Source organism: Acomys minous (assembly GCF_964271855.1).
Source record: "Acomys minous genome assembly, chromosome: 14".
NCBI classification, from domain to species: domain Eukaryota; kingdom Metazoa; phylum Chordata; class Mammalia; order Rodentia; family Muridae; genus Acomys; species Acomys minous.
In genome coordinates, this window is record NC_140496.1 from 16,376,658 (window position 1) to 16,404,401 (window position 27,744).

Below are 27,744 nucleotides of genomic sequence, written 5' to 3' on the forward strand. Positions count from 1 at the left end.
TTTGGGGTTTGCATTTTTTGTTCATTCGTTTTTAGATTTTACTTGAGGCAATGTCTTGCTGTGTATCCTTAGCTAGCCTCCCAACTCTTCATAAAGCCTACCCTGGCCTTGAACTTGTGGCAGTCTTCCTGTCTCTGCCTCCCAAGTACTGGGATCACAAGCACACGCCTCACGCCACCACACTCGGCTCTGGAGTTGCTCTTTCTTTCTTTCTTCCAAAAATTCTCTTCTTTGTTCTCTAGAAATTTCTTTCTTTTTGGACGGGGCCTCACTATACAGCCGTGGGTGGCCTGAAACTCGTTTAAGGCTACACTGGAATTCAGATCCGCTGGCCCCACCACCCCAGTGCTAGCTAGGATTAGAAGCATGTGCTACCATGCCTGGATTCTTGCCCCACACCCCACTCTTCATTTACTTATTGGTGCGGCAAGGGCATGTGCTTGTCATGGCATATAAGAAGAGGTCAGAGGACAGTGACTCCCAGGAATCACTTCTCTCATTCAACCACGTGGGGCCTTGGAATCAAACTGTATACAGGCTTGGTAGCAGCCATCTTGCCTACCCCTGCAGTGACTTTTCTTTTTTTCTTTCTTTCTTCCTTTTTTTTTTTTTTTTTTTTTTTTTTGGGTTTTCGAGACACGGTTGTCTATGTAACCTTGGCTGTTATAGACTTACTTTGTAGATCAGGAGGGCCTCGAACTCAGAGAGCTCCACCTGCTTCTGCCTCCTGAGTGCTGGGATTAAAGCCATGTGCTACCACCGCCCGTTTTTTGGTGTTTTTTTTTTTTTTTTTAAGATTTATTTATTTATTATGTATACAGTGTTTTACTTGCATGGACCCCTGTACACCAGAAGAGGGCACCAGATCTCATTATAGATGGTTATGACCCACCATGTGGTTGCTGGGAATTGAACTCAGGACCTCTGAAAGAGCAGACAGTGCTCTTAACTTATGAGCCTTCTCTCCAGCCCCAGCCCCGATGTTTGCATTGTAATCTTTTTTGTTGTTGTTTTGTTTTTTGGTCTTCAAGACAGGGTTTTTCTTTTTAACAGCTCTAGTTGTTCTGGAACTCGATCTGCAGTCTAGGCTAGCCTCGAACTCACAGCAATCTGCCTCTGCCACCACCATGCCCAACCTAACATCTTTTGTCATCAAGAAAATACAATACAAACCAAGACTATAACGAGAGAGATGCCATTTCATAGCCTATAAAAAAGAGGGTATAGGATGTTCACAAAGATGTAAATGAGTTCGTATATGCTGCTGTTGCTGCTGCTAATATACACAGGGGTTTTCCTTGGAAAACAGCCTGGAAGTTCCTCCAATGATAAAATATTGCCAGGAGTGGCGGTGCACACCTTCAATCCCAGCACTCCGGAGGCAGAGGCAGGTGGATCCCTTTCAGTTCGAGGCCAGCTTGGTCTACAAAGCAAGTCTAGGATAGTCAGAGCTATACATAGAAACCCTGTCTCGAAAAACCAAAAAAACAACAAAAAAGAGGGGGTGGTGTGTGTGTGTGTGTGTGTGTGTGTGTAGATGTCTCAGTGGTTAAGAGCACTGATTGCTTTTCCAGGGGAGCTGGGTTCAATTCCCAGCACATGGCATCTAACAACTGTCTGTAACTCCAGTTTCAGGGGATCCAACTCTCTGAGAAATGCAGGCAAAATTTCAACACATATAAAATAAATAATTGTTTTAAAAAATAGGGGGGAAAAAGGTAAAATACTATATGAGGGCCCAATTCTGCATTTGAAAATGCCATGCTAAGTATAAAAAGGCAACCACATGAAATAGACAGAACAGGCCAGTCCACAGACACTGGTGACTCGGTGGCACTGGTGGCACTACTGTTGGTTAAAGGGGTCTTTCCTGAGGGTGATGGAAATGTTTTAATATTGATGGGTGGTGACTACACAAGCCTGAGGTCTAAGCTACAGGCTTGCACTAAGTACGTTTTGATGTGTAAATTCTGCATCTCTACATAAGCCTGTTTTCCTTAACAGTATCTGGTCCCAGATCACTGCAATGCCACTGTAATGACATCTATGTCTATCCGTTCCCTGCTTTACATAATTCTAGAAGTAGAGACGCAGACTTTCTGTAGTCAAGAGCATCATCACTAGGGCTGGAAAACACCTGTTACTTCATACAAGTAGCCAGTAACTCTTGGTGTCTTGCCTGCAGTTGTTTCTGATTGTCATTTCCCATAGTGGAATATAATGATATTTTAATCTGAAAATGGTAGTTTATATATAGTTTTATGGGTTCACTTAAGCCAACTCTGCAGCCCAATACTTTTTTTTTTAATTGAGTATCACTATATAGTGTTAGCTGACCTGGAATATTTTATGGAGACCAGGTTGGCCTGGAATTCACAGAGATCTACCTGTCTCTGCCTCCTAAGTGCTGGGATGAAAGGCGTGCACCGCCACGCTTGGCTCTTTGCCTCATTTTGTTAAGCATCTTGGTGTAAGGACCAAATGCAGAGGCGTTGACATGCTTAAGTTTGAGGCCACAATCAAGCATTGGGACACATTCTTTTTTTTTTTTTTTTTTTAAGATTTTATTTATTGGGCTGGAGAGATAGCTCAAGTGCACTCGCCCCTCTTCCAAAGGTCCTGAGTTCAATTCCCAACGACCACATGGTGGCTCACAATCATCTATTATGAGATCTGGCGCCCTCATCTGGAGTGAAGGGGTACATGCAGGCAAAACACTGTATACACAATAACAACTAAATATTTTAAAAAGATTTTACTTATTTTATGTACGAATGCTCTATCTGCTTATATGCCTGCATGACAGAAAAGGGCATCAGATTTCAATATAGATGGTTGTGAGCCATCATGTGGTTGCTGGGAATCGAATCAGGACCTCTGAACAGTAGACAGTGCTTTTAGCTCTCCAGCCCCGTCACATCTGCCCCCCGCCCCCAAGACAGGGTTTCTCCATGTAGCCTTAGCTGTCCTGGACTCCCTTGGTAGATCAGGTTGGTCTCGAACTCCCAGAGATCCTCCTGCCTCTGCCTTTCAGGTGCTGGGATTAGGTCACATTCTCCTCTCCCTCACGGATTCACAATTTTTTCTAAAATTTCGTTTATTTTTATTTTATGGGTAAGTACCTGCCCGTGTGTATGCCTGAGTACCACGTACATGCCTGGTGCCCACTGAGGTCAGAACTGGACTTCTGGGCGGTAGTGAACCACCAAGTAGGAGATGCTGGGAACACAACCCAGGTCCGCTGTAAAAGCAGCATCATTCCTGTTGCTTCAGCATGCACTAAAGGTGTCAATTTAGCACTTTGTGCAGTGGCTTCACTCGTAGATAAGCGGGGCTCCCTTTCTCTTTAGTTGATTACCTGATTGCTGATTTTTCAACATTGAACTACCTGCCGATAGCATTTGTAACTCAGGCCTGAATGTAACTTACTTAACAGGCAGATTTTCTCAAGAAGGCACGTCGTGGGCTGTCTTCAACTTAGAATACAGCATTTCCTTAGTATTCTTGGGAGCCATTTCAGCCTTTGAAAATCACCTAGGGGGAAAAAACGCAGGGGAAAAGTCACTAAAACTTCATTAAAGGACTCGATTCTAGCGGGGGAATTAAATCAGAAGGCGGAGCCTCAGTGTTGCTAAAAAGTCGCTGGGAAGTTAGCATCTCTTCGACCTGCGCATGTCCGGGAGTAACATTTTAATGACTGATTTGAGAATTACAAAAAAAGAAACCCGAGACAAACAAGACATAGCGAGTAAGCGAATTTGAAAATAAAAAAACACGCATAAAGAGAGACAACTATTTCCGCAGAGAAGCCAATCTCCACCAAGAATGCAGGGTAGCACCGAAGACTACAAGCCCCAGAATGCATCGCTTCCGGGAGGGTCTGGAATCTTACAGGAGCTATCAGAATATAGAAGGGCCAGCTGCACGGGCCGGAAGTGTCGTACTTGACCACGTGGCACCGTCTGCGCATGTGCGCACGCCTCTAGGGCGGCCCTAGCTGCTGGCCCTGCAGCTCTATGGTCTCGCCCTAGAGCTTCGCTAATTTGGGGCAGTGGCCGCAATCGTGTGGTTAGCAGGCCCCGAGTGACAGCAGCATGGAGGAATTCGACTCCGAAGACTTCTCCACGTCGGACGAGGATGAGGACTACGTGCCTTCTGGTGAGCGACTGGGCTTGAGGCGAGAGGAGGGTGGTTCCCATGCTTCACGCCTCACTCGAGGCTCCTCAGGTCCCCCTGGGCGTGGGCCTGGTGATCGCGAGGTGCCCCCCCCTCACAGCGCGTGGCCTCCAGCGTCCGGGTCAGACCCTGGCCCTCAGCCGGTCGGGAACGCGAGTGGGTCGATTCTGCACAGCTGCTTTCCTGGGCCGCCGCCCCCTCGGAGCGCGGGAACTGGCACGTGAAGCTGCCAGGCTGAGGGCATCGTTGCTCTGGAGCGTTCTGGAGCCGACCCGGACACTGGAGGTTATTCTTAGGGAATGGCCAAGCTTCCTCCACGTCCGAGGCTGATCTGTCCGACTCCGGGTTCACAAGGGATCGGCTTGTTAGAAAAGTTCATGTTATAATGTATTTTGTGTCTTTGCAGTGACTACTCACTGCCCCCTTTGGAGATCTTTTTTTTTTTTTTTTAAGTTTTATTTTTAAAGGTTAACTTTATAACATATATCACTGATTTTCCTGCTTGTGTGCCTGTGCGTTATGTGTGTGCCTGTGCGTTATGTGTGTGCCTAAGGCTTCTAAGGGTCAGAAAAGGCTACCCAGATCTTCTGGGACTGGAGTTACAGGTGGTTATAGACCTGAGCCATCTCGCCAGCCTCTCATTATTATTTTTATTTGCGTGTGTATGTTCAGGTGGCCAGAGAGGCCAGAAGTGAGTGTTGGATCCCCCAGAGCTGGAGTTACACTCAGTTCAGAGCCACCACCCAACATGGATGCTGGGAACCAAAGTGAGGTTCTCTGGAAGTGTAGCACATACTCTTAACCGCTTCGCTGGCTTCTTTTCTTCCTTTGGGGGCAGGGGCTTCAGGGAGCACATTAAGAATCTCAACTTATGTGAGGTCCAGACAAATCATTTTTAAATTTTTTATTTTATGTGTATGGGTGTTTTGCCTGCATGTACACTTGTGTGTTGCATGCGTACCTGGTTTCTTCAGAGCCTAGAAGAGGCATGGATCGGATCCCTTGGAAGTTGAGTCAAAGACAATTATGAAAGACAATTATTGAAAGGGGCTAATAAGCCGCTCGGTGGCTCACACCTGTAATCCCAGTACTTGGGAGGCAGAGGCAGGGGGATCTCTGTGAATTCGAAGCCAACCTGGTCTACTAAGTGAGTGTAGGACAGCCAGGGCTACACAGAGAAACCCTGTCTCAGAAAACCAAAAAGAAAAAGAAAGGGGCTAATAATTGAACTTGGGTCCTTTGAAAAAGCAGCCAGCGCTCTTAATCACTGAGCCACCTCTCCAGGCCAAGGTATATTAATACCTACCAAAACATACCACTTCCTTATCTTGCACCTCACTCTGGCTTAACCATTTCCTCAAAGTTATTTACTCCAGTGTAGCTGCTTAGGTAAAAAGCAACTATAGGGGTTGCAGATAAGAAGGCTTGTTCTAGCTGAAGAGATGGCCCAGCGGTTAAGAGCACTGACTGCTTTTTCAGAGGACCCAGGTTCAATTCCCAGCGCCCACATGGCACCTCATAACTGCCTGAAAGCCAAGTTCTGGGGAATCAGCACCCTCACACATACATACATGCAGGCAAAACACCAGCACACACAAAAGTAATAAATAATCAAAAAAAAAAAAAGGCTTGCCCCACAACATAAGGTCCTGAGTTTATGTGCCCAGAACGCACATAAAAGCTGGAGGTAGCTTGTGGGTGCCCACATCTTCCTTTAGCCACTGTACACATACACACACACACACACACACACACCTACCTCCTAGGCACTCTTATTTGTCCATCCAATCAGAGAGTTATGTTGTGGGCACATGTTATGGCGCACACCTTTAATCCCAGCAGAGGCACGCAGATCTCTGTGAGTTCGCGGTCAGCCTGGTCTACAAAGTGAATCCAGGACAGCCAAGAGAAACTGTCTTAAAAATTTTTTTTAAAGATTTATTTATTTATTATGTATACAGTGTTGTGCTTGCATCCTAGAAGAGGGCACCATATCTCATTATAGATGGCTGTGAGCCACCATGTGGTTGCTGGGATTTGAACTCAGGACCTTTGGAAGAACAGCTGGTGCTCTTAACCTCTGAGCCATCTCTCCAGCCCCAAAACATATTTTTTAAAAGTTATATTGTACCGAGTATGAAAGATAAGCCTAGAAATTTGGTGGGTGCTGAGGCCCGAGGATTGCTCTAAGTTTGAAAGTAGCCTGGTTAACGGTGTAAATTCTAGGCCAGCCAAGGTAATGTAATAAGACCCTGTCTTGGAGAGAGGAAGTAAGTCTGGGGAGATGCCTCAGTTGGTAAAATGCGCGCTTTTCAAGCAGGAAGACCAGAATTCACTTTCAGGAATCCATGTGGTCAGACGCCTGCTATAAATGCTCAACACTTAGATGATAGCATCAGTGCTGGGAAGAGACAGGAGGATGTCCTCCTGCAAGCCAGACTAGCCTAATAGTAAGCTCCAGGCCATGGGAGACCTTTCTCGAAAGGTGGCCAGCTTTTTAAGAATGACACTCTAGGTTAGCCCTATGGCACCCACAGGAAGGCATGCACATAAGTACCACAGGGGCTGGGGGTGGGTAAACATTTTAAGATTTACTTTTTACATTTCATGCATATGTCTGCATATATATGTACACGTGTGTGGGTTCCTGAGGAAGCCAGAAGAGAATGTCAGAACTCCTGGAGTTGGAGTTGCAGTTGTCATGGGTGCTGAAAAGGAACTTCGTTCCTTTCTGTAAGCACAAAGGCTTTTTGTTTTTATTTTACTTTATTTTATTTGGTTTTTCGAGACAGGCTTTCTCTGTGTCCTAGACTCACTTTGTAGACCAGGCTGGCCTGGAGTGTGAGTTTTTTTGTCTGCATGGATGGTTTTGTCATATGTCATGTCGGATATTTCCGTCCATTTAAGGAACTGCTTTCCCCTTCTCCAGTTTGGCTTTGCTAGTTTCTTCTGCCTTAATCCATGCACAGTGAGCCTCTGCTTAGCACCTGAGCTCATTCTCCTGTCTCCAACATACGTTCTTCAGCCTGTAGGCCTCTGTTTCTCCCCTTGCCTCACACCTGTTGTGATTAGCTAAGCATTTTGGTTTTTGGTTTGGTTTGGTTTGGTTTCTTGAGACAGGGTTTCTCTATGTAGCCTTGGCTGTCCTGGATTCGCTTTGTAGACCAGGCTGGCCTCGAACTCACAACAATCTGCCTACCTCTGCCTCCCAAGTGCTGGGATTAAAGGGGTGCGCCACCATGCCTGGCTAGCATTTCGTGTTTGCCTTTTTGCTGATTGCATGAACACTCTGTTCACTGCTGAGCTGTGTGGTGTGCTGCTGATTGCTCTAACTAACTGCCTCTCTCTGGTATTAATGATTGCTTTGTTTTACTCTGTGTGTGTGCGTGTGCGTGTGTGCATGTGTGTGTGCATGCGCATGCATGCGTGCGTGTGTGTGCATGCGTGGGGGGGGGCGTGCGTGTGCGTGTGCGTGCGTGTGTGTGTGTAGGCATTAGAGGACCACACCGGGGGGGGGGGGGGGGGGGGAGTTGGCGCGTTCTTTCCTGGTGGCAATGCTAATCTCCGGGTGCCGTCTTGCTGTTCTCGGTTTTAGTTTAGCTGCCCATACTCTTGACATTAGCTTTTATCTTCATCTCTTGGAAGTTTATTTCCGCCTTGGCCTTGCTTTATTTTGGTGTGGTTTCTCCCTCTCTGCCTGTTGGAAATTTAAACCTTGGGTCTTTCACCATCATTACCACTCTTTCAAGTCTCCTTTATTCCTTTTCTGTTCTCCATATTATCTCTCTGTCTCCAGCCTCCTTCCTGCCACTCCCCCCCACCCCACCCTCCTTCATTGGGGGGGGGGTGTTGTACACCAGGCTGGCCTTGATGGCCATACGTAACTGGTGTAACTTTGAGTTCCTGAACCTCAGATTCCCTCCTGCTTGGTATACAAGGTCTTTTTTGACCTTTTCCATCAAAATGAGAGGAAACCATTTAATGGCTTTTTGAGGAAGGACGCAGGGCAGAAGCATTGTTCTGAGGCCTGGGATGCCTGGAGGTTACCTCAGGCCTCTTACCTCAGGCCTGTTCGATGGTTGGTTGATAACCGGATTATAGGTTGGAAGCAGCTTTCCATCTTGGTGTTGCCAGTAAGTCTGTCTTCCGGGCTGGAGATGCTGCTCAGAGATAGAGGGCTTGTCCTCCATCTGCAGGATCTGGGGTCTGATCCCCAGTGCTGCGGAGGATAATAAACATTTGCTTTTCTGCTCACTGTGTAGGATCTGTTTGTCTCAGAAAGAATCTTCTCTTTGCTCCTATTTTCCTGAAGCCGGATTGCCAGCATCGCCAGCATTATACACTTTGGTTTGACTTTGTTTGCAGTCGGTGAGCCTTCTAGAAGCTTCTTCCCAGAAAATTTTTTTCTGTATTGTTTCTCTGGAATCTTCATTGTTATGTGGAACCTGTGTTAAGCCTCCTGCACTGTTCTCATTACTACCCTCTCCTCCTGGCTGTTGGCCTCCATCCAGACAGGTTCCCTTGCAGCTCAAGTGGCCCCAGTTTCTCCCCAGATACTGTGCATGGGTTTTGTTGGAATTGCATAGAACCTGTAGGTCAGTTTGGAGAGAATTGGTAACTTAACAAGCTTCTTTACCAGTATGTGACCATGGTAGGTCTATGTAGGTCTTTTATTTCTAATTGGTTATTGATTGCTAGAACAAGACAATGCAGTACTTGAGCTGGGCCTGGTGGCCACGCCTTTAATCCCAGCACTCTGGAGGCAGAGGCAGTGGATCTCTGTGAGTTCCAGAACAGTCTGGTCTACAGTGAATCCAGGACAGCCGAGGCTTGTTACCTTGTCTCAGAAACAAACACAAAGAGAATACAATACTTTGACGTGCTAACACTGCATTCTTCAAAGTTGTTCAACCCATATATATCAGTTCTGGATGGTTTTGTATTTTTCAAGTAGATAATTATGTCAAGGCTGAATTTTTCTGATCCTTTTGTTTCTTTTGCCTGACATACTGTACTTGCTATTGTATGGAGTGGTTGAGAGTTGTATAGTGGTGCTGTAGGCGCGGTGAGAGGAGGGCTCTTCTCCAGCTTTCTGCTCTCAGTCTTGAGGAAGCTGAGAGAAGGGCGTCAGTGAGTCACCATTTAGTGAGAGGTTGGCTGGTCCCTGTTCACAAATGCCTTTTGTGTGCACATACCTTTAAAACGCTTTAATGGTAACTCACTACTAACTCAGTCACACAGCGCTTGAGGATGTGTGCTTTCGTCCTGTCCGTTTTACAGATGAAAAAGCTGAGGGCCGGAGAGCATAAGCAGGTAGTCCACCGGTTTGGACGGTAGCCCAGTGCTGGGAGTGGTGGCTGGGAGCAGAAGCAGGCAGACAGACAGCCTCAGAGATGAATTTGAGGCTAGCCTGATCTACATAGTGAGTTTCATTCTAGGTAAGGGTACTTAATGAGACCTTGTCTTTAAAAAAAAAAAAAAAAAAGGTAGCAGCTGAGCTCGCTGTGTGGGATGTTAGTCTGGGCAGTCTCCCTGTGTTGTCCTCCCAGAGGGGTGCCTCTGAGGAGAGCAGCAACTGGAGAAGACCAAACAGTGTGCGCCCCAGGGCTCCTTTCCCTCCTCCCCTCCTACTCCTGTACACCCTGTTTGCCTGTGAGCCTGGGGAACTTACTGTCAGCCTACACCGTACCCGTGTGTACCGCAGCCACAAGACAAGAAAGGTGTGGAGAGAGAGCGTTTGTCAGAGGTGACCGCAGAGGAGAGATAGGAAGACTGTAATGTGGGCTGTGCTCCTCTGAACGCCAGTCTGTGTGGAAGGTGGAGGTGAGGCATGAGCGCTAACCCATGCCCAGTAAAAGTGGCAAGGATGGCACAGGAGCGAGAGCCCGGGGATCCTGCCTGCATCATATCGTGGAACAAAACTTTTAATTTGAAGTTTAGTAAGACACCGACAACTTCTTAAGATTCTCTTGTGAAGAAGTTGGGGGAGGTACTGTTTGGCTCCGGGGTGAGGTAACACACCTCTGTAATCTTAGCATTTGGGAGCCAGAGGTGGGAGGGTCAGAAATTGAAGGCCCATCTTATGCATTTGAGGCCGACTTGGGGTATACATGACCATCTCAAAACAAAATAAAAAAACAGAAATATTCTTGTTTGTTTGTTTTTTGAGACAGGGTTCCTCTTGTAGTCCTGGCTGTCCTGGACTCGCTTTGTAGACCAGGCTGGCCTGGAACTCAGAGGTCTGCCTGCCTCTGCCTTCCGAGTGCTGAAATTAAAGGTGTGTGCCACCAAGCCCAGCAGAAATACTTTTTGAAAGAGGGCAAACAGACAAAAAGGTATATATATGTATTTGATTGTTCTGGGGCTTTTTGTTTCTGCTTTGTGCAGTTGCCCTTTCTTCATTTGCTCTCAGTGAATGGTAGTGCTTTTATTTCCATTTCATCAGGGTTTCTTTGCTGGCTGGTTTTTGTCAGCCTGACACACGCCAGAGTCATTTGGGAAGTGGGAGCCTCAATTAGAAAATGCCCCCACCAGATGGACCCGTTGGCAACCCCATGCATTTTAATGATTGATGGTTGATGTGTGCCCTGCTACTCCTGGGCTGGTGGTCCTGGGTGCTATAGGGAAACAGACTGAGCAAGCTGTGGGAAGCAAATTCTGTGATGTCTGCATGGGTTCTTGCCTCCAGACTTTGCCTTGCCTCCTTTCAGATGGACTGTAAGCTGGAAGATGAAATAAACCCTTTCCTCTTCAAGTTGCTATTGGTCATAGTGTTTTATCACAGCAATAAAAACCTTGTTAAGACAGCTTCCAAGGTGAATTAAAATATGTCTGTCAGAACTGAAGAACTCTACGCTGAGGTCTGGAGGTGGCTCAGTGATTAAGAAAGTGAGGTGCTCTTGCTGTTGCTCACTCTGTAGACCAGGCTGGCCTCAAACTCACAGAGATCTGGCTGCCTCACCACACCCAGCTTGTTGGTTTTTTTGTTTTGTTTTTCCTAGTTTAGTTCTCAACATCCCCATGGGGTAGCTAACAACCACCTGTGTGTGGCTCTAGTTCTCTACTTTACAAGGACCTGCACTCACATGTGCACGTACCCCCCCCCCTCCACACACACATACTTTAAAAAGTCTTCTTAAGAAGTAGCAAGTGTGTGCTCCTCCCTCTAGAGCTTTGTGATGTGCCCAATGCCAAATGGCAGCAGTGTTGACTCTCCCCACCACAGGGCTTCTCTGTGTAGCCCTGGCTGTCCTGGACTCACTTTGTAGACCAGGCTGGCCTCGAACTCACGGGGATCCACCTGCCTCGGCCTCCCCAAGTGCTAGGATTACAGACATGCATCATCTCAACCGGCTAGCAGTGTTGACTTTTGTCAATAAAAAAAAAAAGTTTTAAACAAATATGATTCCTATTCATATTATCACTTTTCTAATTTGTTACCAGCTGACAGCTGATATAACTGGACATTTTACTTCTCTTTTTTAGGATAGTTTATATAGGCTTTTTGAGACAGGGTTTCTCTGTATAATAACCCTGGCTGTCCTAGGCTCACTCTGTAGACCAGGCTGGCCTTAAACTCACAGAGATCTGGCTGCCTCACCACACCCAGCTTGTTGGTTTTTTGTTTTGTTTTTCCTAGTCAAGGTTTCTCTCTATAACTCTGGCTGTCCTGGAACTTGCTCTGTAGACGAGGCTGTCCTTGAACTCGCAGAGGTCTGCCTGCCTCTGCTTCCCAAGTGCTGGGAACAAAGGTGTGGGCCACCATGCCTAGCTTCCTTGTAGCGTTCTTTTTTTTTTTTTTTAAATCAAATAATCACAGCCAGGATGAAAGTCCAGACTGGTCTCCTTGAGTAAGCTTCCCCTTCATGTGCTGGGGTCACAAGCATTGCCGCCATGCTTTGGAGGTGCCTCTTACTTCTGAATTCCACTTCTGTGGGTACAGTGTTCCTTCTTGCCAAACCTGCCTTTTTTCCTTTTTTTAAAGATGTATTTATTTATTTTACGTGTGTGAGTGCTATATCTGCATGTATGCCCACTACATGTCAGAAGGAGGCGTCAGATCCCAGTGTAAGGGCTGTGAGCCGCCGCCATGTGGTTGCAGGGATTTGAACTCAGGACCTCTGGGAGAGCAGACATTGATGTCAACTGCTAAGCCATCTCTTCAGCCCTTCTGCCTGCCTTAAAAAGAAAAAGGATTTATTTATTATGCATACAGTATTCTGCCTGCAAGCCAGAAGAGAGCACCAGATCTCATTATAGATGGTCGTGACCCACCATGTGGTTGTGGGAATTGAACTCAGGACCTCTGGAAGAGCAGTCGGTGCTCTTAACCTCTGAGCCACCTCTCCAGCTCATCTCTGCCTGCATTTTAATGGACAGGTGCTTTAGCACTGAGCTATAGACCCAGCTCAGCCAGGAATTGAACTCAGGACCTCTGGAAGAGCAGCTAGAGCTCTTAACTTCTGAGCCATCTCTCCAGCCCCTATTTTTCTTTTTAAAGATTTATTTATTTGCTGGACAGTGGTGGCACACACCTTTAATCCCAGCACTCAGGAGGCAGAGGCAGGTGAGTCGCTGTGAGTTCGAGGCCAGCCTGGTCTACAAAGCGAGTTTAGGACAGCCAGGGCTACACAGAGAGACTCTGTCTCCAAAAAAAAAACAAAAAACAAAAAAACAGAGACAGGGTCTCATGTAGCCCAGGCCAATTCACCCTCTCTGTAACAAAGCACACGTCTAAACTTCTGATTCCCCTGCCTCTGCCTCCCACGTGCTAAGCATCATCATGTGTGCAGCTATACCTGTCTCAGACGCTGTGCTTAGTGTTCTGTGAAAAATCATTGTTCCAGGTAGGCATGGAGGCACACACCTGCAGTCCAGCACTCAGAGGCAGAGGTAGGCAGATCTCTGTGAGTTCGAGGCCAGCCTTGTCTACAAGTGAGTCTAGGACAGCTAAGGCTACACAGAGAAACCCTGTCTAGAAAAACTAAAAGAAAAAAAAATAACTTTGTTTCAACTGTCTGACCCCTGTTCTATGATTTCAGGTGCAGAGTACAGTGAGGATGATGTCAATGAATTAGTGAAGGAAGACGAAGTGGACGGTGAAGACCAGGCTGAGAAAACCAAAGGGAAAAGAAGGCAGGCCCAGAGCGTTCCAGCCAGGTGACGCTGCCCCCCAGGACCTTACAATAAGAGCTGTCTTTACTACTGAGTTGCTCTGATGATAGGTGTCTGTCTGTCTGTCTGTTTTGTTTTGTTTTGTTTTTGAGAAAGGGTTTCTCTGTGTAGCAATCCTGACTGTGCTAGAACTTGCCCTGTAGAACAGGCTGGCCTTGAACTCAAGGAGATCCCCTGCCTCAGCCTCCCCAAGTGCTAGAATTAGAAGCATGTGCCACCACTGACCAGCCAGCCCTCCCTTCCCTCTCTCCCTCTTTCCATTTCTCCCTCCCTCCCTCCCTTTCTTTCTTTCTTTTTTTTTTTGTTTGTTTTGTTTTGTTTTATTTTTCGAGGCAGGGTTTCTCTGTGTAGCCTTAGCTTTCCTGGACTCGCTTTGTAAACCAGGCTGGACTCGAATTTACAGAGATCTGCCTGCCTCTGCCTCCGGAGTGCTGGGATTAAAGGCGTGTGCTACCACTCCCTCCCTTCCTTCCTTTTAAACATTTTGTGTGTGTTTACTTTTGCGCCATAGCACAGGCTGGTCTGGAACTCCGTGTGTAGCCTAGGTTAGCCTTCAGGTGCAGCCTCCTGGACTATAGGGATTGCAGGCATGAACCACCACTCCTAGCTATATTGCCAGAAGTTTTTTTTGTTTGTTTGTTTCTGGTTTTTCGAGACAGGGCTTCTCTGTGTAGCCCTGGCTGTCCTGGAACTCTCTTTGGAGACCAGGCTGGCCTCAAACTCAGAGATCAGCCTGCCTCTGCCTCCCAAGTGCTGGGATTAAAGGCATGTGCCACCACTCCCAGATCTTTTTTTTTTTTTTTAAGATTTATTTATTTATAATATAAACAATGTTCTGTCTATATGCCTACCTGCCCACCAGAAGATGGCACCAGGTCTCATAAGTGGTTATGAGCCACCATGTGGTTCCTGGGAATTGAACTCAAGACCTCTGGAAGAACAGACAATGCTCTTAACCTCTGAGCCATCTCTTCAGCCCCATTGCCAGAATTTTTAAGCCCTATCTGTATGAAGGAGATATTTTTTGATATTCTAAAATTAAAATCTTGGCCTTTGGGGGCTGGAGAGAGGCTCAGAGATTAGGAGCACTGGCTGCTCTTACAGAGGTCCTGAGTTCAGTTCCCAGCACCCACATGGTGGCTCATAACCATCTATAATGATTTCTGGTGCCCTCTTCTACTTTGCAGGCACACATGTAGTTAGAACATTGTATATATAGTAAATAAATCTTTCAAACAAACAACCTGTTGCTTTAGGATACATCCTCTGTTTTTACCCTGGAAAGCGGTTACCTTAGATGCTGCCATCCTCCGTGTGGGTGTATATGTCCTGCTCTTCTTATTTAAAAATAAAAATGGAAACGGCAGCACACCACACACGATGCTCCCTCCGGCTCTGTTGGACAGGTCTCACTACGCTGCCCAGGCTGGGCTACTTTGAAGCCTCTTGTCTCAGTCTTCCAAGTAGGAGTGTGATTCAGGAGGCACCACTGTGACGTTCTCACTTAGGCCGTTACTTTAGAGGGCACCACAGCGTCCACTAGACAGACCTGTTCTTTCAGTGACTAGAGCGTCACACTCTGTGATAGGCCTGGCTTAAGTATCTCCTTACTGGGGAACAATTAAATTATATGGCCTTTGACAGCAAAAGGCTGCAGAAAACATTGTTAGAACATGTCGTTACATAGTGGTACAGGATTTTTTCTTTTGGGGGGGGCTTTTCAAAACAGGGTTTCTCTGTATATTCTTGGCTGTCCTGGACTCACTTTGTAGACCAGGCTGGCCTCGAACTCACAGTGATCCAACTGCCTCTGCCTCCCGAGTGCTGGGATTAAAGGCGTGCACCACCACCCCCGGCCTGGTACAGGATTTTTATAAGACAGATTTGATGGTGTAGAATTACTTGATCTAAGGCTATAGAAATTAAACTTTTTTCAGTTAACTTTTAAATTTATTTCCCCCTTAAATAGTGCTCCCCCATGTTCTGAATTATAGTCGTGCAACAAATTAGGAAAACCGTGATCAGGTGTAACTCAGATAGGGTGTCTTCTGTAGAACTCTTTCTCACTTGCTCTATAGACCAGGCTGGCCTCGAACTCACAGAAATCCGCCTTGTCTGCCTAGTGAGTGCTGGGATTACAGCGTGTGCCACCACCGCTGGCCTTTCTGTCACTCTTGTTTCTGTCTTGGGCATGGAAGCAAAAGCAGACTGAACATTTAGTCAGCATAGTGTAAACGTGTACTTTCATAAGTCTTGGGCACAGTTCTCTTCCTGTGCTTGAATTTTTGTTTTGAGGTGACGTGAAAGTGCTACGTATTTTTAGAGTGTTTGGAAGAAAATGATACAACCAAATTTGAGAGTCAGTAGACTTTGTTCTCCAGATAGAGTGGCTTTTAGAAGTAAGCAATATTTAGCACCTATGTTTGTAAAACCCTTTTTCTGAACAGATTGATCTCATGAGGTGATCTTAGGTTATTTTCTTGTCTTCTGTTTTTAGCTGTTGGGGTTTTGGTTGTTTTTTGTATTTTCTTGTCTTGTTTTTTGTCTGTTTTGTTTTGTTTGGGGTACAGGCTCTTGCTGTGTAGTTTGGCTGTCCTGGAACTCACTGTGTAGACCAAGCTGGCCTCCAACTCCCAGAGATGCTTAAGCTTCTGCTTCCTTGAATGCTGGGATTAAAGATGTGCAGCCAGGCCTGCCTCAGGGTTTCCTTAGTGAAAATAACAGTCTTGATGTAAGATACTGCGTTTAAGTTTCCAGTGAGTGCAAACCATCTCCCTTTTTATTTAATAAAAGGGGCAGTAATAAAAAGGCAATGCTTACTAAAGAATTCACGTACACAGCGTATGTGTCTTTGTAATGTAAGACCTTTGACTGACTGCTCTCAAAGTATAACATGTGTGCAATGCAGAGTAATTCCTCACGTGGGCAGTGCCCACATGTGATTCTATGAGGGGCCTTACTGAGTTCCTACAGGATGTGGTTAAACTTGTAAGTACTATTAGACTCACTGTTTTAGTCTGTAAATAAGAATTTCAGCGATTCAAATTACAGACCATGAAGATTGTTAGAAATCTGTTTAAAATACAATATTGAAAACCCTGGCAATGCCAGGGGCTCAGAGAGTAACATGTCAAGAATTTGAAAATACTGAGAAGCTTGTGGGTGGGTGTCTTTTCACTGTATGGTCTAATTCTAAACTATACTGATGTTGATGAATAAACATACTCAAAAATTTTTGGTGGGGAGGGTCAGGGCTGGCAAGATGGCTCAGTGGTTAAGAACAGTCACTGCTCTAGCAGAGAATCTAGGTTCAGCTCTCAGCATCTACATGGTGGTTTGCAACTGTCTAACCTGACTTCTAGGGAATTTGACACCCTCTCTTGACCTCCACAGACTTTCATGCATATGATGCACATACATGCACCCAGGAACACACATATGCACATTAAATACATGTATAAATAGCTTTAAAGTATTAAGCCTCAGCTTAGCTTACCTTCTCTGTTTTTCCTGTTGTGTTATTAGTAGTCCCAAATTTGAACTCTCAGGTGTGTTAGGGGGTCTATGGATTGAGAAAAGAGAGTGACTAATTTGGCATTTGTCTTTATTTTTCTGGGTGATTAGAAAGAAAAAACAAAGTGGTCTCTTATTAGAAGACGAAGAGGAAGACGGCCAAGAACAGTCTGGAGGCAGCAGTAGTGAAGAAGATGAGGAGGAGCGAGGAGGAGGCCTTGGCTCAGAGAGTGCAAGGAAGAGGAAGGAAGATGAGCTGTGGGCCAGCTTCCTCAACGACGTGGGACCAAAGGCGAAAGCAGCCCCAGGCTCACAAGTGAAGGTAAGCCTAGAGCCTGGTGGATAAATGCCTCTCCAGAAGCGCTCCCTTCCCAGTAGCTTCCTGTCCTATGTTAATTTACAAATGACCGAGATTTGAATCTCAACAGAAAGCAAAGGGAGAAACAGAGCATCCCTCAGCAGCAGGAACCGATCAGACACATGTTAAGCAAACCTTTATAAACGTCTAAGGATTTATTTGTTGGCTTGTTGGCTTCAGTGGTTAAGAGAACTTACCGCTCTTCCGGAGGTCCTGAGGTTGATTTTCAGCACCCTTACCAGCTGCTTCACAAATGCCTGAAGTTCTAGCTCTAGGGGATCTGGTGCCTCTTCTGGCCTCCAAAGGCACCTGTATACATATGGCTTACCCACACACTTCTAAATACAAGTCAATACAAACTTACAAAGATTTATTTGTTACTTTTTAAAATTATGAGTATATGTTTGTGTCTATGTGTGGGTATATGTATGTGAATACAGATGTCCACATTGGCCAAAGGCATTAGATCACCCTGGAGCTGGAGTTATAGGCAGTTTAAAGTTGACTGATGTGGGTGCTAAGAACTGAACCTAGGTCCTCAGCAAAAACTCAGGGTTAGGGTTAGGTCCAGTATCTCCAATAGACTATTTTATTTTATTTTTTTATGTATATAGGTGATTTACTTGTGTACATGTCTATGCACCACATGCATGTTGTGCCCATGGTGACCAGAAGAGGGCATCAGTTTTTTGCAACTAGAGTTGTAGATGGCTGTGAGCTGTCTTACGGGTTCTGGAAACCTAACCTGGGTCCTCTGGAAGAGCATCTGTCCAGGCCCTCCAGTAGTCTAACTGATTGGATGTGAAACATGGGAGAACAGCCCTAAGCAGCATGCTCAGACAGCCCTTTTAGTCTTACACTTTGCTGAAAGCGATTGATTGACTGATTGATTGTTAATTGATAGATTGATTTAAAAAAAAAAGATTTATTTATTTATTATTATTTACCCAGTATTCTGCCCACATGTGTGCCAACCAGAAGAGGGCACCAGATCTCATTATAGATGGTTGTGAGCCACCATGTGGTTGCTGGGAATTGAACTCAGGACCTTTGGAAAGGCAGACAGTGCTTTTAACCTCTGAGCCATATCTCCAGCTCCCCCAATTGATTGATTTTTGAGACATGGTCTCACTGTGTAGCCCTGGTTAGCCTGGAACTCACTATGTAGACCAGGCTGGCTTCAGACTCACAGAGATTCTTGAATCTCTGCCTCCTGGGTGCTGGGCTTAAAGGTGTGCACTACTACAAGCCTGATTCCATTTCTTACTTTTCTTCTAGGCATCAGAGGAAACTGCAGAGACTAATTCAAATAAACCATTGGTCAAAGCAGATGAGCTAGATAAACCTAAAGAATCAGAAAAAGTGAAAATTACCAAGGTGTTTGACTTTGCTGGTGAAGAAGTGAGGTAAGAACTTTCATGATTTGGAACTAGCGTTTTACAAGGTGGTGGCTTTTTACATGCTCCGAGTCTGTCCTGGGCCCCACCCAGCCTACCACTTTGGCTGGGTACGTTTATTTGGAAGTTTGTATTTCCATTTGCTCATTTCCATGCTTTGTGCTTTGGTTAAATCCTTACTTTATTTCTTTCCATTGCTGTGAGACAGCAGCGCAGTGTGAGCTCTCTAAAGTAAGGCAAGAACTGAAAATCTTAGGAAAAAAATTTGGTTTCAGTATTATTATGTCACCTTAGTATTGTTTGAACTAGTTTATGAGTTTATTTATTTTAATTTATAAAAGCAGCTTTTTAAAGAGGCTTTTGAGTAGTTCAGCCTCCTGGCTGCTATCTCTCTCTCCATCCATCCATCCATCCATCCATCCATCCATTCATCATCTATCTGTTCAGTTAGTTATTTAGAGATAGGGCCTCACTATGTAGCCTTGGCTGTCCTGGAACTCACTATGTAGACCAGGCTGGCTTGGAACTCACAGAGATCATCCTGCCTCTGCCTCCTGAGTGCTGGGATTAAAGGCGTGTGCCATGAAGACTAGCTTGTTGGGTTTTTGTTTGGTGAGTTGTTCTGTATGTGTTTGTGGGGTGGTTATCCTGGCTGTTTTAAATAAGAACCATGCCCAGAATTTTTACTCTTCTCATTTATTTAAATTTATAATGTAAAAGCAATGGTTTTATAATTTAGAGCTGAGTGAGAACAGATGAAATTTCAGTCAATAATTTTGTAAGTTTAATTTATTTTATTTTATTTTATTTTTTGACAGTAACAGATTAGACTTGAATCTGGTCTGATAATACAGTTTTCCCTGAGCTTACTGCTTTTAAAAGTAACATCTGAGCCGGGCGTGGTGGCACACGCCTTTAATCCCAGCACTTGGGAGGCAGAGGCAGGCGGATTGCTGTGAGTTCGAGGCCAGCCTGGACTACAAAGTGAGTCCAGGGCAGTCAAGGCTACAGAGAAACCCTGTCTCGAAAAAAAACAAAAAAAAAAAAAAAAAAAAAAACAAAAAAAAAAACAAAAAAAAAGTAACATCTGAACTGGGCATGGTGGTGCACATTTTTAACCCCAGCACTTGGGGAGACGGAGGCAGGCAGATTGCTGTGAGTTCGAGGCCAGCCTGGTCCACTGAGTAGGTCCAGGACAGCCAGAGATACACAGAGAAACCCTATCTCGAAAAGCAAAAAACAACAACAGAAAGTCTTTAGACTGGGTCTCACAGTAGCTCAGACTGTCCTGGAACTCACTGTGTAACCCAAGGTAGGTGCAGTTAGGATATTCCATCTGCCTCCACCTGCGTGCTGAGACTATAGGCATAAGCTCCCACGCCCAGCATGTGTGTGGGTCTGTGTGCCTTGTACATGCCTAGTGCCTGAAGATGTCAGAAAAGGGTATGAGATCCCCTGGAACTGGAGTTACAGATGATTCTGAGCCACCATGTGGTTGCTGGGAATAGAACTCAGGTCCTCTGGAAGAGCAGCCAGTGAGTGCTCTTAACCTGTGAGCCATCTCTCCAGTACCAAATTCACTCATTTGAAAAATTTTTTCTCGAAAACATTTTCTTTTGTGAAATACACTTAGGGAAGTGTTATAGAGTAGTATTACAGTGAATACCCACATGGCTCACATTCTGCTGTTCAGCCCCACCACTGGTCAGGGTTTGCATGTAGATCTGTGGGCGTTCATGTCACAGCATGTGTATGTGGGACAGAGGACAACTTGTGGCAGTTGGTTCTCTTTCCACCTTGGCGTCCTAGGAATTGAACTCAGTTTGCCCAGTGTGGCCGCCTGCTGAGAGCCACCTTGGCACCTTGATACAAGTGAGCTCACCATGACAGCTTGATTCTTACTGAACTGATCTCTGTTCTTTTTAAGGCAGTGATTATAATGGCTAAGTATGAATAATATGATGTAACAGATAGTTTTGCAGCCCATATTTTGTATAGATCCAGGTATGATTCTTTCTATGCTTTTAGGTCCCAGTTATTCCATTGATATTATTTGTAGTTGTTTTTACACATCAAGATCCAGTTCAAGATTAAATAGTGCGTTTGGTCTTTTAAGTGTCCAGACCATTTTTAGATGATTGCTTTGCCTTGAATGTTTAGTCTCCAGGTAATCACCTTAGACAGTGGCTCTCAGCCTTCCTGATGCTGTGACCCTGTAATACAGTTCCTCATGTTGGGACAACACCAACCATAAAATTATTTTGTTGCTACTTCATAACTAATTTTGTTCCTGTTACGAATTGTAATGTAAATGTCTCATATGTGACCCCTATGAAAAGGTCATTCAGCACCCCACCCCCCACCCCCGCAAAGGGGTTGGGACCTAAGGTTGAGAACCGCTGTCTTAGTCAAAATACTGCACTGGAGTCCACTGGCTGTCCTGCAGGAGCCCAGTATTAGTTGTGAGTTAAAGGGCTTGGGGCTCTTTATGATGGGACTCGCCATTGTAAGGCTCCCTTGGTAACCAGTCACTCTGAGATCTATCACGTAATTACTGATGATAGTAATGTATTTTGAATTAGTAATGTTTTTTTGCCTCCAGGCATCATACTGCAGTTATCCAATAGAGTGACAGAACATTGGCAGTAAACCGTCAACATAGAGAAATCTGGCCAGGCGTGTTGGCAGATTCCTTTACTCCCAGGACTCAGGAGGCAGAGGCAGATGGATCTCTATGAGTTCAAGGCCAGCCTGGTCTATAGAGTGAATTCGAGGACAGCTAAGGCTATAAAAAGAGACTCTGTATCAGAAAAAAAGAAAGAAATGAAACGTTTTTGGACACAGGAAGGCATTTGAGCAAAAGAAGTCACAGTGGCTGTGACAGCATGCACACAACCTGCATAAGATTGTGCCAGACACAGTTCCAGAAGTCACAGTGGCTGTGACAGCATGCACACAACCTGCATAAGATCGTATCAGACACAGTTCCAACATGTGAGTGGGTCACAGAGTTGAACTCTTATCTAAGCAGCTGCTGGCAGGTGATGGCTGCAGAGAGAGGGAAGGTCAGTTTTCTTTAAGCATGTGGCCCCTGAGAGACTAACCATGTGGCAGTAAATTTCCCACACCCAGGCACACATTGGCAGCACTGAGTGTGCTCAGAGGGTTTTTACAAAGAAAGGAAAAATAAACCCAGCAAGTTGGGAGTGGCTAGTGGTAGGAGGGTAAGAGAGAATGGGGGTAAATTTAATCACAACGCATTATGTGCCTGTGCTAGGTTCTCAAAAATAAAAATGTAGAGTATATTAACATACTATAGAAAATACAAGTTAACGAAACAAAGCATTTAGAGGCAGAGGTGTGAGCCAGCCCAGTCCACAGAGCAAGTTCCAGCTAGGAGTGTGGCAAGGCTGTGTCTCCAAGCCTGCGTTGGCTTGGACCACTTCCTGCATGTTACAATCCACTTGGGTTCAAAAGTGAAGACTGAGAGCACACGCCTGTAATCACAGCACTCGGGAGGCCGATCTTTGTGAGTTTGAGGCCAGCTTGGTCTACAAAACAAGTCCAGGACAGCCAAGGCTACACAGAGAAACCCTGTCTCAAAAAAACAAACAAAAAAGTAGAGTGTGGCACATGACTGTAAGCCCTGCACCTGGAAAGCAACAGGCAGGAGGGTCAGTTCAAGGTCGGCCTAGGCCACACTGGATTCTATCTCAAAAAAGGAAAAGGGAAAGGGAAAAGTCGATGATATATTAAATAATAATGTTTTATAACAAATTTTAAAAATCATAATTTCATGGGAGTTGTCTTGATTTCACAAAATAGCAGCCACTCAGCTGATTTTGTTTTGGGGAAAGATTTTCTGTAGAGGCAGTTATAAATATTGGTGAGTATGCAGGAGCCTGTCATGAGTACCACCTGTCAGAAGAGGGCAGCACTGTCTGTCAAATAAACAGAACACAAGTACTTTCTTTTCATTGATTACAAACTCACACAATGCATTTTATTTATTCTTCACAGCAATACCTGCTAATTTTTAAACATTATATATTATATTGCAATAGCTAACAGAACAAGTTAGTGTCTTCTCAAACCACCTTCACTATAAAGGAATACAAAAACTTGTTAAGGCCTGTTGTACGGTGCACTCCTATAATCCCAGCCCTTAGGAAATGGGAGCAGCAGGATCAAGGCCACCCTGGGATGTGTATGTATAACTGCGTATATATGTATATAATATATACAGTCATTATGTTATACATTATCTATATTTGTGTTATATTTATATTTTCATATATTATGGTATACATGTATTTAAACCTGTTAATAGTTGCTGTGTTGGCAAGACTTTTTTTTTGTCCCAAGACAGGATTTCTCAGGCTAACCTCAAACTCAGATCTACCTATCTTTAACTCCCAAGTACTGGGATTAAAGGTGTGAGCCACCACTGCCAGCCTTGCTTAAAGAAAGATTACTTAAGGCACTTTCATGAAGGATTTTAGGAGATTGAATTTTAACTGACTACCCAAGCACAAACTTGGTGTTTGGGTTTGAGCATATCTTTCTTTCTCTCTCTCTCTCTCTCTCTCTCTCTCTCTCTCTCTCTCTCTCTCTCCCTCCTTCCCTCCCTCCCTCCCTTTTTTGTTTGTTTGTTTGGTTGGTTTTTGTTTTTTTGAGACAGGGTTTCTCTGTGTAGCCTTGGCTGTCCTAGACTCACTTTGTAGACCAGACTGGCCTCGAACTCACAGCAATCCACCTGCCTCTGTCTCCCGAGTGCTGGGATTAAAGGCCTGCGCCACCAAGCTTGACTATCTTTTAATCTCTTGACATCATTATTTTATTCTTCCTTTTTTTACTTTGTCTCAAAATGAAGGGTATCGCACCATCTTTAAGAAATGTCAAAGAATCCAGTCGCAGTGGCACATGCCTGTAATCTCAGCACTCAGGAGGCAGAGGCAGGTGGATCTCTGTGAGTTCGAGGCCAGCTTGGTCTAAAAAGCAAGTCCAGGATTGCCAAGACTACACAGAGAAACCCTGTCTAGGAGGGGAAAAAAAAAAAAAGGAAATGTGAAAGAGCTAGTGGGAGAAATTTATAAGAGTGAGCTAGTGGTAACATGAAATTAGTCTTTTAGTTTCTCTAGCTTTGTTGTCATGGTGAAATTTTGGATTCGCAATGGAAACTATATAATTTTTCAGCCTTGAGCATGGGAGGAAAATGATCATGCTTACCCTTCTCCATCACATAGCCAGCTGACCATGTGAGCTCAGACTTTCCTAAGTGACTCACCTTTCGGAAAACTCCAGTCATGGAAAAGTTCTGTCCAAATAAAGACTTTTCAGGAAGTTGAGTGAGTGAAAATGAAGTTAAAATGGAGCTTCAGCAGAAAGCACAGGAATTAATTATTGCTAATAGGCCCTTTCCTGTCAGGAGCCCCTCTCACAAATGGGATGATCATAAGTTAACCATTCCTCCATTGAAAGTTCTCTGATAGCTAAATCCTTCACTGCTTCCTAAAAGCCAGGTGACTTCCTGACACCTCAGGAGGCTGAGCACACTCAGACCAGACATGGAGAGCATGGAGACTCTGGGGAAAGAAGTGGCAGAAAGCAGAGTCGATCTAGAGATGCTGTCAGCAGAGAGCAATCTGTTGTTACTTTGTGTCAACTATCAAGTTCCTTAAGAAATACCCCTGGTTATATATTGTTTCCTAGTGGATACAGATAGACATTGGCACAAGAGATTGAAAGGGGCATTCTTCAGGGGTAGATCCTCCCCACGCCTACTCTGTGGTACTTGCTGTATGCCAGGGATTGTCATGTCGCTTTCATAGTTGTCTGTGTTGCTGGACTGAGCTGGTTTTTTGCTTTGTTTTCGAGACAGGGTCTCTCTGTGTAGCCTTGGTTGTCCTGGACCCACTTTGTAGACCAGGCTGGCCTGGAGCTCACAGAGGTACGCCTGCCTTTGCCTCCCAAGTGCTGGGATTAAAGGCCACGCCCGGCTGGACTGATTTTTTTTAATGTCAGAGTATCTATCACATTTGTGTTAGATACTTCATGTGTCTGGTATTAACATTTCAGTGTCTGAGATGCTTTCCAGAAAATATTTACCTCAGTGTGTATCAATCTTGTCAGCAAAGGAGCGTAAGTTAACATGATTGCTGCTTCCTCTTTGGTCCTCCGGCCGCTTGTTCTCTGTATCCTAGCATTCTAAAGTTTGAGCCATTTGCCGTGTCAGTCAAGTATTCTGTGGCTCTTTGTTGAAACGCGTCCTTCAATTCTAGATTTGTTGTATTTTCCCTCTTTCTGAAGTGTGTATTATTTGAATTGAGACTAGGCTCTACGATTGTTGGGCAACAAACTGTGCCTCACAGGTGTAACCCAGTGATGAGTCTGTTTCTCGGGTAGGCTGAGGACATTAGGGGGGTTAGCACTGCTTTGTCCCTCCGCCCTCCTGCACATACAGCCCTGAGGGGTGGCTTTTCATATAATTCCTCTGATTTCAGGATGGGGCTTTATTCCTCATTCCTGTCCTTCTGTGGTTTTCGTTTCCTCTACATGTAGTGGATCCCTCTGGATTAGTGGTGGTGGGACATAGCCTGTGTTCTGAGGTAAGAAAGGCTTAGTTTAGTTGCTCCTAATGCAGGCTGTCAGTTGGTTGTGGCAGACTGCGCTTCTCTTCCACCTTTGGAGGTTCCTGGTTGTTAAATTTAGTGAGCCTTTCTCGGGTTCTGTAATACAAACTGGCTTTCTTGTTCCACATGGCTACAAACTTAGTAGATTAGAGGCAGTCAAAAGCCAGTTACTATGTACATATTTGCTGCTTTTTTTTGAATTAGAATCTCATGTAGCTGAGGATGACTTTGAACTCCTGATGTCATGCTCAGCTGCCAGAGTGTAAAGATATCATGTGTGGGCATATATCACCATGTCCAGCGTGTTTGACACTTTGTGAGAGTTTGGTCAGACCCCTTTCTGTTGCCCCACTTCCTGCTAATGTTGTCTACTTTTGGTTACTTTATTTTGTTTGTTTGTTTTGTTGGTTGGTTTTGGTTTTTTGAGACAGGGTTTCTCTGTGTAGCCTTGGCTGGCCTGGACTCACTATGTAGACCAGGCCAACCTCGAACTCACAGAGGTCTGCCTGCCTCTGCCTCTGCCTCCCTGAGTTCTGGGATTACAGGTATGTGCCACCACACCTGGCTAGTTTCAGTTACATTTATTTGCCACTTTTAGTGGGACTTTGGAAGGAAGTGGACGGTATAGAACATGTTAGTTCTTCATTAATCACATTGAGTCTTCTGTAGCTTCTGTTGGGACAAAGAAACCTAAAGAAAGCTGGGCGTGGTTGCGTACTCCTTTAATCTCAGCACTCAGGAGGCAGAGGCAGGTGGATTGCTGTGAGTTGTGAGTTCGAGGCCAGCCTAGTCTACAAAGCAAGTCGGGGACAGCCAAGGCTACACAGAGAAACCCTGTCTCGAAAAAAAACAAAAACAAACAAACAAACAAACAAAAGAAATCTAAAGGAACTATTTTGAGTCTAGTATTTTGAGTTCTGCTTTAAGCACAAGATTTTGATGCAGGTTTATTTTGGGTATTCATTTAGCAGCATGACAGATCACCCTAAAATTTACTGGGTTACATAAAACAGCTAGCTGTTCTGTTGCAATTTCTCATAGTTCTGGGGGCCCTTAGCTCCAAGTAGACAGTTGCTCACCCTCTCTTGTTCCCTTTAGTCAGATAGTGGTTGGGACTATCGTAAAGACTGTATACTTCTCATTCTGATGCCTAAGACCTCAGACACCTCAGAACTGCCTGTGTTCCTTTTATGAGACCTGTGCCACAGAGTGGCTTTAAAGATGTATTCTCAGAGGAGAAAGTCTCCAGCCGTCCTGGAGAGCCGCTTGCACAGAACCCCCTTAGGTGAGACAGTCATAAAACCTCATCCGGTTTGAAGGGGTTTGTTTAACGTTCTGGAAGAGCATGTGGGACAGGAAGTGTATGACAGCCAGTTTGGAAAATACCATGAGTTGGCAAAATTTCACTAGTATCACTGTGTAGTCCCTAGACAGTTGAATGAGTCGCTAACCCCTTAGTTTCAGTTTTAACACTGAGGAATGTAAATGAGCTTCCATGGTGGGGTAATGCTGTAGGGCAAACGTCCCCAGCCCCTGCTGTAAGCAGCAGCTGGTTAGCGTTGGAGTGCTGCTGCTGCGTTCCTGCGTTGGCTGCAATTTGCCTTGTCTCACCTTGGCTCCAAGCTTAACTCTGTGCCATAGTATAACACACAGTTTTAAGTGCAACAATAAGATGGACCTTCGTTAGGAAACTTACCCTAGAAGGTGGTAGAGACTTATATACCCTCACAGATGGGATTAATAGGAGTCATTCTGTTATCTTTGGCTAATCATTGGGTGAATATTTATAATACACTAACTAACATTTTGAATCTGCCTACTGGTAGATTGGAATTTAAACAAAATTCCTCGAATGTTTTTGTTGCTCTGGCATGTCAAAGCAGGCATTACATTTATCCTCTCTTACCTGGAATATGAGGTACCTTAAATATCCTTATTTCATCCTTTAGAACTCAGGTATATCGGATGCGGTTTTTTCAGTTTGAAGTTGTACAGTGCTGCATGTTGCCGCTCCTCATATGCCAGTTTTAGGACTCTATTTTGTCTTTGGGTTTTAGGTGCAGAACAACAAGGAAGCTTCTGTTGAGTGTTTCCACTTGTTTGCGTTCCTCCTTGAAATGGTGTCAGAGCTTTGGTTCCCTGTCCCATCTGCCCACCTCACCTTTCACTGGCCCCTGGAGTCTCAGGACTATTTACTAAGCGAGGAAGTGCAGGCAGGGGCCTTGTAGCTTTCATGTCAGTAACTAGGTAAGCCAAGGTTCAGGGGTGGCTGCTGGAGTCTTCAGCTGCCAGGTAGAACGGAGGAGGCTTGAAGGTTAACAGTTAACTACACTGTTGTTCATTTGTTAGTGTCAGCCTAGGAAATGTTTGGTTTTACAATCATTAGAGTGAACTTTAATCATAAGACTCGGTGGTCAGAATTTATTGAAAACTCAGTGGTGAATATATTCTGTCTTAGTTAGGGTTTCTATTGCTGTGAAAAGATCAAGGCAAC

At 45.0% G+C, this 27,744-nt stretch overlaps 1 protein-coding gene across 1 annotated transcript in view; it reads left to right on the forward strand.

Annotated features, from left to right (window-relative positions):
* Nucleotides 1-3,942: 3,942 nt before the first annotated feature.
* The window catches only part of CFDP1 (craniofacial development protein 1), an 82,705-nt gene continuing 58,903 nt past the window's right edge, over nt 3,943-27,744 (forward strand). The window contains exons 1-4 of the mRNA XM_084756697.1: nt 3,943-4,158; nt 13,218-13,335; nt 16,975-17,185; nt 18,500-18,627. Of these exons, the coding sequence (XP_084612823.1) occupies nt 4,095-4,158; nt 13,218-13,335; nt 16,975-17,185; nt 18,500-18,627 (521 nt within the window). The 5' untranslated portion in view covers nt 3,943-4,094. The remainder of the gene's footprint in view (nt 4,159-13,217; nt 13,336-16,974; nt 17,186-18,499; nt 18,628-27,744) is intronic.